Below are 17,881 nucleotides of genomic sequence, written 5' to 3' on the forward strand. Positions count from 1 at the left end.
CCAAGAAGAGCAGAATTTGTTATCCCCATATCAGAAAAATTAGACTTTAAGTCAAAAATTGTTATAAGAAATGATACTATATATTGAAAAATGGTCATTAAATAGATAAAATAATAATCAGATATGTATGAAATAATAGAGGTGCAAATTACACGCTACGGTTTGAGTGACTGTGTTCCCCTTCCAAATTCATATTGAAATGTAATCCCCAAACCAAGAGTATTGAGAAGTGTGAACTTTGAGAGGTAATGATTAGGGCCCTACCATTGTGAATGGAAACAATAGCTTTATAAAACAGCTTGGGATTGAAGGGAAGGCTGTCTTTTCCTTCTGTTCCTTCTGCCATATGAGAATGCAGTGTTCCTTCCCTCTGGAGAGTGCAGCAAAAAGGTGTCATCTTGAAAGCAGAGAGCAGCCCCCTCCAGACACCAGTCCTGCCAGAACCTTGATCTTGGACTTTCCAGCTTGCAGAACTGAGAAATAAATTACTATTGTTTATATCACCCAGTCGGTGGTATTTTGTTATAGCAGCACAAATGAACTAGACATTATATGATGTAAACAAGTTTCTAGAAAAACACAAACTACCAAACTTATTCAAGAAGAAATTAAAAAACCTGAACAGATCAATAATGAGTAAGTTACAAAATCATGAATCAAAAACCTTCCTAACAATAAAAAGGCTATAACCAGATGACTTCACTTGTGAATTCTAACATTTAGAATAGTTAACACTCATCCCTCTCAAACTCTTCCCAAAATTGTACAAGAAAAGATTACTTACTATCTCATTCTGTGAGGTTAAAATTACTTTGATATGAAAGCTAGACAAAGATAGCACAAGAAAAGAAACCAACAGATCGATATATCTTATAAATACAGATGCAAAAATCCTTAAAGTATATTAGAAAACTGAATTCTTCAGCATATGAAGAGGCTTATACACCATGAACAAGTGGGTTTTATTCCAGGAGTGTAAGAGTGGCTCAACAAAAGAAAATCAATGTAATACAACATAAAATAGAAAAGGGAGGAAAACAAATGATCATTTCAATTTATTGATACAATGTATTTGACAATATCCAACACTCCTTATAAAAATAGTTTAAGAGCTAGAAATAAAAAGAATCTTCCTCAATAATGTAAAGAATTTTTATCTAAACAAACTAAGATTACTCAATGAAGAAAGACTGAAAACTTTCCACCTATGATGGAATAAGATGAGAATAACCACTTTTACCATTGTTATCTAACATTGCACTGCAAATTCTAGCCAGAGTAACTAGACAAGAAAAAGAACTAACAGATAGTTGATTTGGACATGAAGAAGTACAGTTATCTCTGTTCACAAATGGCATGATCCTCTATACATAGAAAATCTCAAAGAATCTACAATAAGCTACTAAACCTAACAGATGATTTCAGCAAAGTTGAAGAATATGAGATTAACACTCAAAAATCAGTTGTGTTTCTGTATACCAACAATGATTAATCAGAAAAGAATATTAAGATTCTATTTACAGTATCATATAGAATAAAATAATTAGCAATGAACTTAACCAAGTGTAAAAGACTTTTACACTATAAACTACAAAATGTTGATTTTTGTTTTATTTAAATTATTTCAAGAACGTAAAGACATTCTATATTTATGAGTTGGAACACTAATATTTCTAAGATGGTAATATCACCTAAAGCAAATACAGACTCAATGCAATTACTATTAAAATTCCAACTGACTTTCTTGCAGAAATAAAAAAGCTAATTCTCAAATGTATATGGAACTGTGATGGGCTCTTCATAGCAAAGCAATATATGTATTTTTAAAGTGTAACAGTCACACCTCCAGATTTCAAACACTTCCACAAAGCTGCAGTAATCAAAACAATGCAGTACCAGCATGAGGATAAATATAGAGATGAATGAAGTAAAATTGTAAGCCCAGAAATAAGTCATATATCTATAACCAAAAACAATCAACAAGGGTCACACTATCATAATTGGGAAAGAACAATCTCTTCAGGGAAATGGTGCTTGGTGAAATGATTGTTCACATGCAAAAATTAAAGTTAGACTCCCTAACTCACACTATATAACAAATTAACTCAAAATGGATCAATGACCAATGTAGATAAATTAAAACCATAAACTTATTTTAAAAACTGAAAAGATAGATCTTTGTGACCTTGGATTCAGTAATGTATTCTTAGATATGATATCAAAAGCATAAGCAATGAAAAAATAAGTAAATGAAGAACTTTGTGCACCAAAAGAAACTATTATGAAAGTAAAGAGACAAACTACATTATAGAAAAAAGTATATGAAAATATATTTCTGACAAGAGATTAATATCTAGAATAAAGAATAAAGAACTCCTACAACTCACTATCAGTAAAACCAGCAAGTCCCTTAAAATGGGCAACAGGCTTAGATAGACATATCTTTAAAGAAGATATATAAATGGCCAATAAACACATGAGAAGATGCTCAGTTATTATTGTTAATTATTAGGGAAATGCAAATTAAAACCAAATGAGATACTACTTCATATCTCTTGAATGCCCATAAATGAAAAAAAAAGAGAAAAGAACAAGTGTTTGTAAGCATTTGGAGAAACTGGAACACATGAATATTTCTGTTGGGAACGTAAGATGGTTCAGTTGCTATGGCAAATAGTTCTTCAGACATTTAAACAAAGAATTACTATATGACCTAGCAATTCCATTCCTAGGTATATAACCTCAAAAAACTAAAAACATGGACTCAAACAAATATACACAGGTTCTCAGTAGCACAATCTGTGGAACATGCATACAATGGATTGCTATGAGCCATAAAAAGGAATGAAACACTGTTATAAGTGACTTGGTGGATGCACTTCTAAAACATGAAAAGTGAAAGACAGGCACTAAAGGTCACATATTATTTGATTCCATTTATGTGAAATATCTAGAAAAAGTAAATCTGCAGAGAATGGAAGTAGATTGGTGATTGCCAGGGGATGAGGGAGTTGGGATATGAGGAGCAACTGCTTAATCCCAAAAGGTAACTCTACCTTTTGGGATGATGAAAATGTTTTGGAACTAGATAGGAGACTCTTTTTGACAGAGTTATGCTGTCTTGCCCAGGCTGGAGTGCAGTGGCATGATCATGGCTCACTACAGCCTCAACTTCTCAGTCTCAAGCAATCCTCCTGCCTCCTGAGCAGCATGTCCCAACACACCTGGCTAATTGTTTTAAAACACTTAGTTGAGATGGGGTCTCACTATGTGACCCAGTATGGTTTTGCATTCCTAGGCTCAAGTGATCCTCCTGCCTTGGCCTCCCCAAGTGCTGGGATTACAGGCATGAGCCACCAAACCCCATCATAACTCTCTCTTTTATGGAAACCAGACTTCTCAGAGACCAGGCTATCTAATCATACATTAGAGGCCAGAATATCACATTTCTAAATCAAATTTCTATTAGGAAGAAGCAAATAACATATATGACAAAATATTAAAGTTGTGCAATGACATAATTTTATATAATGTGGTTTAGGATAGAAAATGTGAATTTATATTTTATCGTGGGTATTTGAGGTTCTGAAAAATTATGAAACCAGAAATAAAAATACATACAGAATTGACACTTATGATTTTCAACTTCCCACTTCTGTCACTTCCTCCCTTTCTGCCCCTTGTCCAAATTTTTACACCTCCATCCTCAGTTGAAGTCTTTCTCTGCTATGCCTTCCCTTTTAGAAATACACAGAATTACTTTACTAATTACAAAACTCATGGGAAAGGATAAAGGGAAATTTATTTTTCTAAAATATTTTTTGCCCCTATCTTCCATGGGTGCAAGAATATGTCTTAACTTATATTACAAGGATTATGACACATGCCAAAGCCAAAAGTGCCTGAGATAGTGATCCAGCATCTCTGATTTTTGGTTGTGTGAAATTAGTCAATTTCCTTCAACTTGTAAGACTCAAATGAATACTCTAGAATGTAAATAGATGAATAGTATCAACGCAATATTAGTGATGTGAGAAAAAATAAAATAGTACATGTAAAGCACTTAGTACAACATCTGGCAAAAGAAGGTATACATAAATGTTAATAAGGTCTCTTCTGACTCTTGTAAAACTAAACACATTATAATGTAAACCAAATTCATCATTTATCTGATTGGACACTCTAACATTATGAGGGTAACTAAGGGAATCAAATGTGGCTTAAATATAGAAATGAAACTTTAAAGGAAAGACAAAAAAGTAACTACTTTTATTCCACTAATGCCAGAGAAAATTATTTTTTATTCAACATCAGAGATAAATCTATTTTGAAAGGCAACAACAATCCATATTATCCAGGGGGAAACTGTTAGAATCTGTCATTGTTTTCTCTGCAGCCTGATTATGCCTGGGTAATGCTACACTGAAATCCGTTTTCAATCTGTGCTGTTCTTGAAAAAAACAAGCAGAGACACATTAGATTATGTCTATCAATACAACACATCTCCTGTCTTAATTCAACAAAATAAACAATTTTCATCTTGGTTGATGCCAATGTTTACAAGTAGTGCAAATCTAAAAATGTGTAAAACATTATTTTCCCCTCATAAAGCATAATGGGGATAGTTTAATCATTGCTTTGACATTTTAAAATACAGGTCAGGTGCTTAAATGACACCTATTAAACTATAGATGCCAAGATACTGTTTGCAATATAGTACAACATAACATTTTAACTAACTATACCAGGAGCTGTCATTTTGTTAGAGCAAAATAGTAACTAGAGTGAATTCACTTTGAGCTTTTGCAGAACAATAACAGATCAGCTGTCATCAGTTCAATAAAGTCCTTAATTTTGTTAAATGCTTTCTAGGAAATGAGTTTTACGTGTGTGTGTGTGTGTGTGTGTGCGCGCGCGCATGTGCAGGCATATGAATCTTTTTAAAGCCCTCTTTCAAACGGTCAAGTCTTTTTTTTAATCTGGTGTCTTAACAATAGGAAAAGAGAGAATTCTTTACCTCAACATCATATTTGTAGGCACATAACAAGGCTAGGAGATGAATGCAAGTCGGTCTAATACCAAGGTCAATTTAATCACTCTATCTACTATACTTTCTCCACAAGCTAGCTGCTGAAGTCATCCAAAGCTGTTGACCTTAGCTGTGTTATGTAGAAAATTGCTCTACTTCCTTTAAACTGATGTGTTATAGGGTTAAATGAGATGATCGTGTGCACTGTACATTTAAGTTGATGTAAGAAAGGCATAGTTCCTTAAATGCTGTCTTGTAGTCTTTGGTTTCCTTTGTTGATTTTTCTGAATAGGGCTGCCTATGTTTCTCTAATTTCCTTCACTTCCTTAATTGTATGTTTTGACTTAAATGAACTAATTGAGCATAGTTTCATGGATATAATACAGATCTGATATTAAAGACTTATCTAACCATCAACATCACTGTGGCAGTATCAACCTGTGTAAGTTATTACCCAACATGGCGTATGAAATTAGTTTAAAATTCTTAATCTTACAGCTACTTCTAGAAGTGAAAATAAAGACATCTCTATTGCAGAACTGAAAAATTACTATTCAATTCTTGTTTAACTGAGATCAAGCCGACCTCTCATGATTCCTACATCAATGCTTGGTTTCTTTCATACTCTGATAAACCTGCAAAGACCATCCACCATGCACACCTAAAAAGTGTACTAAAGGAATGAATCCCACTATTGTAACAGAGGGTAACTGAGAAGTTTCCAAAAGAAACAAGAGCTAGAGCTAACAATGAAGACCACATTTTGGTGCTTTCCCATTTTATCCTTAGTCAGCCATTACAGATAATCAGTGTGATGATTCTGTCTTGATATTGACTGATTACAGACACAGTCAAAGGGCAACAGGTCATTGTTGCTGAAGAACTGTGAAGTATACACAGTTCTCAGGTGGCTCTTTCAATATGGCAGATGGATTAAAGAGCCTGATGACTATCCTATATCAAATGCATTTTGACTCATAAAATATGCACCTTTGTTCTTAAAACAGGCCAAAATTTGTAATTGTATTCTGCACAAAATGTTCTCCCAAGTATAGTCCTTCTCATTCCACATATTAAATGTAAAAATAAGATCGCAAAGTAGATGCATAGCTTTACTAGACTGATTTCCACAACTTTAAGCATGAATGTACTCTCACATATTTGTAGAGTATAATTATTGATCTTATAGTTAACATATTCTCAAAATAAATGTGGATAAATTCTTTTTCTTTAGACAAACTCAACAGAAAAAATAATGTAGGCTTCATCAATACATCTGAATAAGTCCACCCTGTAATTAAAAAAATGGAATGAATAATTTGTTCCTTTCAGAAATACTTATAAAATGAAATACTTGAATAGCCTATTCTTCAAAAATAGTTAGGACTTCTCTTCACACGGCAATGAAGAGTCTGATAATTTTAGAAATTAAGGCACATGTGTCAAATTACTTCTGTAATAAATTTGCAATCAAACCAAAATTACAATGAACATGGGTTTCTCTGGTTATAGGCATGCATTCCTTAGCACATACCTGCAAATTGTTATGCTATTTTGAGTAAAACAGTTTCTAAAACATTTATTTGACTAAATAACTTTTTGTATGCTTTCATCTTTGAAAACAACCCACTAAATATATGCTCATGGTAGAAAAATCTTAGTGAAAGAGTCCACCATATTTCATCTGTTGCTATATTTGTCACTAGACAAGGCATTATTATCATTGGTAGTTGTTATTAATATATTAGACAATAGACATTAGAGTTATAACACACTTCAAGAGATCACTTCACATTCTAGCAAACCAAAGATATCCTTGTCTTCAATGAAACACTGAAGCCATAGAAGTAAGTGACTAGTCCAGGGTTATATAATTATAAAAGCTATATGAATTTATGACTGCCACTCTTTTTTATTTTTTGAGATGGAGTCTCACTCTGTTGCCAGGCTGGAGTGCAGTGGTGCAATCTGGGCTCACTGCAACCTCTGCCTCCCAGGTTCAAGCAATTCTCCTGCCTCAGCCTCCCGAGTAGCTGGGACTACAGGCACATGCCACCACGTCTGGCTCATTTTTTGTATTTTTAGTAGAGATAGGGTTTCATCATGTTGGCCAGGATGGTCTCGAACTTCAAACCTCATGATCAACCCACCTCAGCCTCCTAAAGTGCTGGCATTACAGGCGTTAGCCACGGCATCCGGCTTGACTGTCATTCTTATTAGAAGAATTGTTCTAGAGGCAGGCCTTGTCCTAAAAGTCCCAGTGTCTTGTTGAAATTCCACGATCAGAAGCTTCCCCTCCTGACATAGATTTTTCTACTTGGTTGAAAGTTTCCACCTGCTTGACTGGTTCTACTTAGAAAGCTAGGCCTTGAGAACATATTGGTGGACAGAGGGAAGATCAGAAGGATGATGCTGTATTTTGAATTTCCAGCTGGAGGTTTTCTTTGTGGCTCTGTTTTAGCACAGCTGAGAGAACTCAAGCCTGAGGGTTAGAAGAGAAAGGCTTGGTGCAATTGGAGCACTGCAGCCTGACCACAGACATACACAGCCACAGACACATGCAAAATCAAGAGGGAACATGGCCTTGATGCATACTCTTGTTCTCACCCCCAAAGTTAAACAAACTCAGATATTTTTCCTGTCCGATGAGAGAGGCAAGACTAGATAATTTCTAAAAATGCTTCCAGGCTGAATACTGAAGTATTGAGCTGCAAACCATTAGTCTTCTGGCCTTATATATTACTCTAACATGTTTGGGTTGAGCCCACCATAAAGGCCATGTGACTGCACTGCCATTTTGCTGGGTCACAACTCAAATTTCTAACCACTGTTGTTACACTTGCCCACTTCATCAATTTATATAATCTTCTAGGCACTTGATGGCATTGAGTTTACAGAAAGCATAGAACACTCTCTGTATAAAGTAAGGCGTCTGCTTCCTACAGCAGTACCGTTTCCACCCCAGCATAATTATTTACTTTTTTATTTTTATAAAGTCCCTACCAATAATAATAGTGAAATCTGAAGACATTTGAACATGTGGTATGTGAAATGCACTTGGTAAACTGTAAATCGAAATAATAATTGTGGCCTGGGGGTGGTGGCTCATGATTGTAATCCCTGCACTTTGGGAGGCCTAGGCAAGATAATTGTTTGAAACCAGAAGTTGGAGGCCAGGCTGGACAACACAGAGAGACTCTATCTCTATAAAAATAAAAACAAAAAGTAACCAGGCATGGTGGTCCCAGCTACTCAGGAGGCTGAGGTGGGAGGATCACTTGAACTCAGAAGTTCAAGACTGCAATGAGCCATGATTGTACCACTGCAATCCAGCCTGAGCAACAGAGCGAGACTCCATCTCAAAACAAAACATACATACATACATATATCAATGCCACTTCTATTTGTATGATTAATATCATATGAAATTAAGTCTGGGTTGGGGGGCTGTGGGTGTTCTAAATATGTATATTTTCTAAATGTTTGCATTTGTGTAACCAGGGATTGGAGGTGAAAGACATAAAATAGCGGAAGTGCAGGGCCAACTACCGCAGCACCTAGAAGGTGGTAAGAACTCCGTATTACCTATGGGATGAATGAATGCATGAATAATTTCACCCTAGAAGACTAACTCCAGGTTAAATATTTTCCATTTGTCATAATTTTCCATTTGTCATAACTGAAATTGAAGTCACAAACATGTATATTCCTGAGAGGTTTTATACCTTTTCTGGGAAATATCCTTTATATAACACTACTTATCATGGTTTCTGGTGGTGAATAAGTACTGAATAATAGCAATAATCAAAGGAAAAGCAGTAGCAGTTCTAGGCACTGTGCTAAATAAACCCTTGGAATACATTATTTCATTTAACCTCCATAATAATACTGCAATGTTGGCACTAAATATTATACTTAAAATACAGATGAGTAAAGTGAGAGATAAGGTTAAATAACTTGCCAAATTGTACAAAACGAGTATATTACAGAGGCAGAACTCAAACTAAGGTATGTCATGCTTGCTTTTGCTTTAATAAATGAAAAAGTGCAGGAGAAAATGAACTCAATTATGGTTCATCACTGTGGTTTATACTGGGAAAAATTTAAAAGGGTTGAGCAGAGGAGGCTTAATTTAGTGAGCGGCTAACTCTATATGGCCTTTGTTTTATCAAACTCTCAAGGATGCCAAAGTATCACTATGGCCTCAGTGAGTAACAAGAAAACCTGAGAAAGTGAATCACTGGGCCAAGGATGCTAGAATCAGGATGAAAGAAAAGAGTTCAAGAGGAATACACAGGAATTGTGACATGAATACCTGCATCCGGCTAAGAGCCATCAATAGAAGGCCTCAATATCAACTCATTTATTTTTTATAATTATGTTAAACTTTTTATGTTTAAGTGAAACACCATGCTGAAACTCATCTTCGTGTAACAAAGATTCTTGGCATTGTGCAGCAACTTAGAGCCATCATATTGCTCAATTACATTGTACTGCAGATGTATGAATGAGGCAGTTAAGAAAAGGTGTCTGGGGAGAATGCTGGATAAGCCAACTTTTACCAGGGAATTTTTTCTTTCTTCTTTCCAATTACCTTTCTCTCCTCCTTCCTCCCTACTATCTCCCTTAATTTCTTTCTCAACCTCTCCACGTGTTAACTAATATCTAAAAACTGTATTTTTAGCAGTCTATACATTTCAAAGTCAATAGTTTTACAAAGATGGTATATTTCACAAAGTGTCTCACTGGAACAATTGACAATGCCATTTGTATAACTAGTCACCAAAATTACTTGACTAAATGACTCTGAAAAACAGTTATCGTTAATAGTATTTTGTACATCAGGAAATAAGTTCAGTGTGCTTAAGGGGCTCATAAAATAACAAAACTAAGACAAACTGAAGTGGAAATAAATAACATTCAACAACAGGCTATAATTTTAAAATATCAGTTGATTTTTGGATTCATTCAATCCTATCCCAGAAATGACTATTTTTCATAACACTGTATCATATGTGGGTGTTCAGTCTTTGAGAAAGACAGTTGGGTGGGTGGGTTGCAGCAACGTGCCAAATGTATCTGGAAGACAACTGGGGGAGGTTAAAAGTGATCCCCTTATCTCTGCCTTCCTTCTTAGTACCTACTAAAGACTAATAAATCTCCTGGGTATTGAAATAGTCCCCAGAAAGAAGCACAATGATAATTTCCATATTAGTATTAAACTCTTTAATCTGAAGAACACAGTCCATAAATCAGTGCAAGCTCAATTTGCAAAGGTTCTTTAGATAGGGTAGAAACTTAGAATGTAAAAACTTTAAGGAAAGGAAGGAAAAGAAGGCATAAGAAAGAGATGTCCAAATATAGAGGCTTAGATCACTCTCTTTCGATCTGATCTTCTTTTTCCATCAAATCCTCTCTTCCATTACCGTACAGTTGGGTTATCATCTATATATAGAAACTTCCAGATGCCACTCCCTCATCTTCAACCCACAATAAAAGTCAAATGTCTTCTGCATTTATCAAACTAACACATAGTAAGTCTGTAAGTGGCAATGGAGACCAAAAATCTCCTTGGCATTCTCAACTTACATATTTTACATTTTCAGCTTCCCCAAAATATCCTGCATGATATTTGAACTGCAGAATTATTGTGCCATTTGCAAAATGTCTGATTATGCCTTTTTTCCAAATTCCAACCCATGCTAATGTGCCCTAAGATACCACATATTGCTACCCTCTTAAGGCATTTGAATGTGAAATTATCATCCACAATACCATCATAAGAGAGGAATAAAGACAGATTACCTGGGGTTAAGAGGATGACTGACATAGTGATGAGTGAGCATACAACTAAAATCACCAGCAGAGCAATAGCAATTCCCTTCCAGTTTCTCTGTGGAGGGCTGTTACTTCCCAGTTCCTACCGAGATAGAAAAAAAAGTTTCATAATTATACATGCTCCAAGAGAAATGTATTCATAAAGGAATGATTCAGTGCATGGCACAATCACAGTTTGAAAGCTGATTAGAATCCATTTGCTCTTCGGTAGTTCATTTAATTATTCAAAAGTGCACGTATTATAAATGGCTATCTTTTGGGGGGCAATCTGATCTCTCTGTGAGATAAACCAGCAGAGTTTTATGCTTGCTATCCAAAATGTAGATGGTGTAAAAATGCACTGACTATAAACACCAGGATGATAGCCAAAGTACTCTGCAAAATAATTATGGAAATAGAGTGAGTCCATTTACATTTATTCTTGCTACAATGGGACCTACAATAAAGATGTAAATACAAATTTTCTTGAAGCACTATGGACTACTTTCTAACTGGATGGGGAAAAGATCAGAAATGGGAAAATCAGGCCGGGCGTGGTGGCTCATGCCTGTAATCCCAGCACTTTGGGAGGCCAAGACGGGTGGATTACGAGGTCAGGAGATCGAGATCATCCTGGCTAACACGGTGAAATCCTGTCTCTACTAAAAATACAAAAAAATTAGCCGGGTGTGGTGGCTGGCGCCTGTAGTCCCAGCTACTCGGGAGGCTGAGGCAGGAGAATGGCGGGAACCCGGGAGGCGGAGCTTGCAGTGAGCTGAGATCCGGCCACTGTACTCCAGCCTGGGCGACAGAGCGAGACTCCGTCTCAAAAAAAAAAAGAAAGAAATGGGAAAATCATTCAAAATGTCCCTCACTGCAGAGCAGCACACATTTGTTAACCAAATGGGTCTTTTTAAAACTCTTCTCCCACCACTCATAAAAACCGACAGGATGTAGTAACTAAATTAAATGAGTCCTTCTGTATCAGTGGTTAATGACACTTGCTGGGCAACATGCATGATATTGGCAAAAGGTATGGTTGATGAGGAAAATAAACTTGTACATCTCTCACAATGCATGTGGTAAAGCTATTCATTCCTCCAATGATCTGTGCTCTACTGTGTTTATTAGATATGTGTGGGCATAACTCACCAAAGCAAAGCACAGATCACATCGATTTGAAACGAATGTCAGCTTTTCTGTGCAATAGAGTTTATAAAACACTGAGCTTCTCGTTTTTTTTTTTCTTCCTACTCCATTTCCCACCTGCTTGTCATCCTTTCTCAACACAGCCTCTTCATTCAGAAATAGCTAACTGATTTGGTGATAAAGGATACAAAACATGAAGGTATCCAGCTCACAACATGTGCACAAATCACCCAAGAAGGCCATACAGACAGCAGCTTTGTTTTAAACAAACATAAACAGAATAGCAAACATTTAATAAATTGTACATGAGTTCCAGTGACTCACAGATTAAAACATTGATGCCAATATTCATATAGTTATTTTGGTATTGAATTGTGCCATAAACCCATCAGATTTAAAGAACTAGACTTTAAATAAATAAAAGAAGAAGCCATGCATAGAAGGCATTTTGTTGTTTGCTGTTTCCCTTCTCAGATAAATCACTCTAAGTTAGTCTTTCATTCTGATAAACCAAATCCAGGAGAGATCAATTCCACTTTTGCTTAAATGACTTGCAAAAATTTTCATCCATATTTTCCACGTAAATCAAGACAGTGGGTCCCCCAAATTATCAGCTTTAGAGAAGTGATATAAAGATGATCAATAGTTGTTTTGTGAACATAAACCCTTATCTGGAATGCAACGTTCTTGCAGGTTTCTAGGTGAGTTTCTTTGTCAGAATGTGTGTACTGTGATTATCGGTGATTCTCTATAATAATGCCCTACTTCGAGGCTACTCAGAAGGTAGAGTGACAGAACGAGAGAGGTTGCTGCTGTAAATCAAAGCCTACAGTGGTCTGAAAGTTGGGAAATACTCATGTCATGAACTGAGACAGTGAAAACAGGGGCAGTAACCAAAAGCAAATGAGCATCTGGGCCAAGAACCATAAATATTTCCCTATTTATTAACTCTAAGGGAAGCAAGCATGTATTATTGTTTCACAATGTAAGAAAAGGGAAAAAGAATAGAAATGTAGCAATTATAACTGACTTTTCAATTCAGTAAGAGAATCAAGAAAAAATTATAAACTGAAATTGACTGATTATGATCTTGATAGGCTGTCACTCCAACTCATGACAAACTATTTGAGAAATGACTTTTGACTGTACTTTTCAGTTTGTGACTATAATAAAACCATGTAATGTCTACCAGACATAGTCTAACAAAGACGAATAATAGCTTATATATATTATTATGTATCTGGTATTGAAATATTTTAGATTTGCAATCTCACATAATGCTCAAAATAATCATGTAAGATTAGTGTCATCTTCACAAATTTCCATATAAGAAAATGGGATTTGAAGAGATCAGTAACATATCCATTTATTGCTAATAAGTGAGAGAGCTGGAGTTCTAGTTCATAAAATCTGATTATAAAGATCACACTTAACCACTATAATGCCATTTGTAAAGATAAATATTTCTAGAACAAGTACATTAAAGAATCAATAAATCAGTAAGTTATTTGGACCCATACATAGCTGTACATCAATACCTTTTATTTGGGAAAATACACAGTAATATTTGGAATTCAGTAATGCTATCCTGAATTCAGTAATTTTTGCAAATAAATGTGTATTTTCCCAGTCACAACTGGCTATGGAAGTCCACCATTTAAAAAGCGGTAAAACAAATTTGAGTGAGACATATTTTTATGTTCATAAAGTAATGCACATAAGAATGTGTGGCTCCTCTGAAATGACTCATCAATGTTCAAGGCATATACAAGTCCCTGTTTGAAAACTGCTGACTTAATGAATGTAATATAATTCTCCCATTTCCATCCACCTTATATTCTATTACCATTACATTTCTAAAGCATGATGTTCCTTACGTTACTTTTTTCTCCAAAGTTCTTTAACATCCCTACGCTAACTAAAGAATCAAACACAAATGTGTGAGTCTAGAAAAAATAATTATCTATATCCATGCTCCCATTTCCCCAGCCAGCACAATCTACTTCTGAGAAAGAATCTTGTATTTCATGCTGCTCTGATTACCATTTCCTTACATTTGCCTCAGGTGCTTCAAACTTCACATCAACATTCCATTCCTAATTCTGTTCCATCCAATCCCTTTCATATGCATCCAGTTTTAGACACTGTCAGTCATTCAACATCCTGCTCAAGTGTCTCTTCTCTTGGGAGTTTCTCCTAATTATGCAAGCCACATATGATTTTCCTTTCTCTGGGAAAAAAAAAAAAAATGCCTAAAATACACTGTACCAGTAAGTTTGAATCCAGCTCTGCTACTTGAGAACTAGTAGTCTGCAAACACACTTCTAAATTATCCTGAGCCTCAATAGTTTTACCTGAACAACTGGAATAACAATGATAATTGTTTTTAAGTGTTGGAAGGATTAAAGGAAAATAACTCATAAAAAAACTTTTACCTAAGTATACAATAAGAAAGTTTACACTACGTGAACTGTTTGGAATGTTCTCCCTCAATACACTTGCACTCTTTCTCATCATTCGTAATATTATGAATGAACGACATCATCACCATCATAACCATGATGGTGAATGGTAGTGATGGTGTTGCTTAAAATCATGCATAAAGATCCATCATAACCCTGTTGGGTTTAAAGTTATTAACTCCTTACTGTAAGAATCACACCTCAGAAATTTTTATTTTTTTTAATTAAAAAAAAATGTTTTTAGAGAGAAGGTCTTGCTCTGTCACCCAGGCTGGAGTCCTGTGGTATAATCATAGCTCACTGAAACCTCAAACTCCTGGGCTCAAGTGATCTTCCTTCCTATGCCTTCTGAGTAGCTAGGACTACAGGCACAGTGCCTTCACCACTCAGTTTTGTTTTGTTTTTTTCTTTTTGTCAAGACAAGGTCTTCTATGTTGCCAAGGCTGGTCTCAAACTCCTGGCCTCAAGCAATCCTCCCATGTCAGCCTCCCAAAGTTCTGGGATTAAAACTATAAACCACTACACCCAGTCTTAGACAATTTTAGATTCCTTACATCAGTTAACAATCTCCCGTTCTCTTAATAGGTGCTTGGAAAGTAATTAACCAGTTAATTAAGTGGTGGTGAAAGTGATCCTAATTGACTTTGTTTTTGATGACTTTCTACCATCCAACATCAGAAAGTAATCAGTTCCACATGCCAGATCAACAGAACAGGTATGATCCTGGGCAGCAGCCTTAGACAAGGAACATGTTAGGAACTTGCAATATGGTCATCTGATGCTTTGGCCACACAACAAAGTGCGTATTGGATTATGATATCACAAGGAGGGGGTCTAGAAACTTAGGGACAAACATTAAATGATCCATATATGGTGCTACTTTTGTAAATGAGCCTTCCAGTGGATGGATGCATCAGTTGAAATGCTTGTGTTTGATGTCAGATCATATTAAATATTGTGATTGCCTAGAGACACATTAGTGCTATAGTCAAAACTAAACTGAGTCTGTAACCTAACTATTTACATTATATCTACCACCAACAAATTACTCATCATGCTTCAGAGAACAGTTTAGTTTACAAGACAAGGCTTACCATTATAAAGATAGTTTATCTAAGTTCAAGTTCATTTTTATTTGTTTAGGTGCAAGGAGAAAAATGCTGAGCATAATAAGTAGGAAAAATGCAAGGGTTATACACCATTTTATTTGGCAAAATAAAGAAAAAGTCTTAACCATCTGATTTGCTTTTCTTCATAAGGAAGGAAAGGATACCAAAATTTGTTTTTTAAAAACATGGTATTCCACTTGCACTTTCCTTTGGAAAACATCAATGTATTTATCTGTCATATGTACTCTGAAGAGAAATATAATCCATTTATATTGAAATAGTCTTAAAAAATGATATTTAGAGAAAATACAACGAAAAATCATTGCGATATTGAAATTATGTATCTAGATTCAATGTGGGTATGTTTTAACAAAAATAGATTTTCTCCAATCACCTGTCTACTTTCTAAGAAGCACAAGGAAGGTTCTTCAAAATATCTGTATTTCTGCTTGAAAAGATGTACTTAGGTTTTTTAACCCTAGAGTATTAACATTTTTTACATTGATTCTTAGTGTCTTTCTTAACACAATCATACCAATCACTCAAAAACTTATTCACTTTTCTTTTATCCCTTCCTATATCTACTAGTTTCAATATGTCTTCACATAGAATCTTAATGTTTTCTCAAAGAAGTTCAATAAAGTGCCTCAAAATTTAAAAAAAATTGGCGTGTCCTCGTCCATCAGTTCACATTCTGTAAAATAGCTCAAAAGTTTGAATGGTTTTTTACTTGTTTTATTTTACTGATGGTGTTTATATTTTCAACTCTAAATAATGTCAAATATGTAAAGGTTTGAAATAGTCCAAAGACATTTATACTGAATAATCTGAAAATATCCTAAAGAAAGTTAAAATATTTTTAAAGTTTCTATATTGTCTCATGATATTAGAGAAACAGCATTTAAGAGTTAAAACTTTAAAACATACACGGAATAAACTCCATCTTAAAGAAACATGCTCTTGCAACACACCTAACAAACGTTTAGCAAGCTCTGGCTTGAAAAGCATTGAGATATAGAAATTCAATTTAAATTTCCTTTAAATAATACCATTTATCATTTAACAAAATGTACTGGAGTGTGTTAAGGCTTGGAATACCATACAAGATGAAGCTTGGAATACAAATTAAAATAAGACCTGTTCCCAGTGAGCATAAAGTCTGAGGAAGAATTTTCTAGGTAACAATATAATACAAGGCTAAACAAATAAAGGTAAAAGAATAAGTCATAAAATTTTGCTATGGGAAATAAATAAGAAAAAATATTAATTTCCTTATACTGATATAAAACATTCACTTTGCACATTCAATCAACATCCTATAAAAAATGGTGCTGAATATGCTGGGATTGCATAACTATGAAAAATCTACAGTGGAAAAGGAATCAGAGGAGTTTTTTAAAAAGTAAGTAGAAAATGTGTATAAAAATAAACATGTAGGTATTTAGAAATTTCCACAAAGTGTTCATTTTTTTCCTTCTGGAAAAGATAATTGACAACATTTATAAGATATAATAGATTAATAAGCATAAAAGGAACTGAGATAATTTTCAAGGTGTTTCCAAAAGAAGCAGGCAAAATCTGATTTTGCCTCCAAGAAACAAATAACTTTTGAACTATTTAAAATATTTTATAACATATTGAAGGCAGAAAAAAGTTCTAAATTTTTATTAAGTTCATGTTGTCTGAACAGCATGTCTGAAAAAATACCACAAAAAGATAATTTAAATTCAATTTAAAGAAATAAATGCAATTATACTAAATAAAACTTTAGTCAATTGAATGTAAGAGTTTAGTATAAATAACAAATATTATGGACTACTGTCTAGTATGAGGAGAAACAGTCATGGTTTCCTACAAGACATTAGTTAATAATACCAATAAAGAAAATATAATCATGAAATCATTTCTCATATTTAATTTGCACTTAATACTTACTCTGCCTATTGCTTCTTAAAATTGCTCATTGTTCTCACGCCATTCAGTTTCTTCATTTATCCTTCTTCTATGATTAGAGAACTCTATGCTAAGTAAAGAAATTTTTTTATAACTTATTACAAGTTACACATTTCTCAAAATTATGCTCTTTATAGGTTTATGCTGTTGACCTACATAAGGTTAAATATGCTAATTCATATTGAAATCTGAGTTATGGACCAAACGCATCAACATCAGCTGGAAACTTGTTAGAAATGCCAAGCAAGTGTCTTTTGTTGCCCTTTTTGTTTGTTTGTTTTATTTTGATTTGGGATTGTTTGTTTTTCTTGTTTTTGTTTTTGAGACAGGTTCCTGCTCTGGCACTCAGGCTGGACGGCAGT

At 34.7% G+C, this 17,881-nt stretch overlaps 1 protein-coding gene across 1 annotated transcript in view; it reads right to left on the reverse strand.

The window, feature by feature from the left end:
• Nucleotides 1–17,881, reverse strand: part of DPP10 (dipeptidyl-peptidase 10 (non-functional)) — a gene marked incomplete at its 3' end in the record, with an annotated part of 355,691 nt that overhangs the window by 195,824 nt on the left and 141,986 nt on the right. The window contains exon 2 of the mRNA XM_011937742.1: nt 10,835–10,949. Within this exon, the coding sequence (XP_011793132.1) occupies nt 10,835–10,949 (115 nt within the window). The remainder of the gene's footprint in view (nt 1–10,834; nt 10,950–17,881) is intronic.

The sequence above is a fragment of the Colobus angolensis genome, unplaced genomic scaffold (assembly GCF_000951035.1).
Source record: "Colobus angolensis palliatus isolate OR3802 unplaced genomic scaffold, Cang.pa_1.0 Scaffold168, whole genome shotgun sequence".
NCBI classification, from domain to species: Eukaryota; Metazoa; Chordata; class Mammalia; order Primates; family Cercopithecidae; genus Colobus; species Colobus angolensis.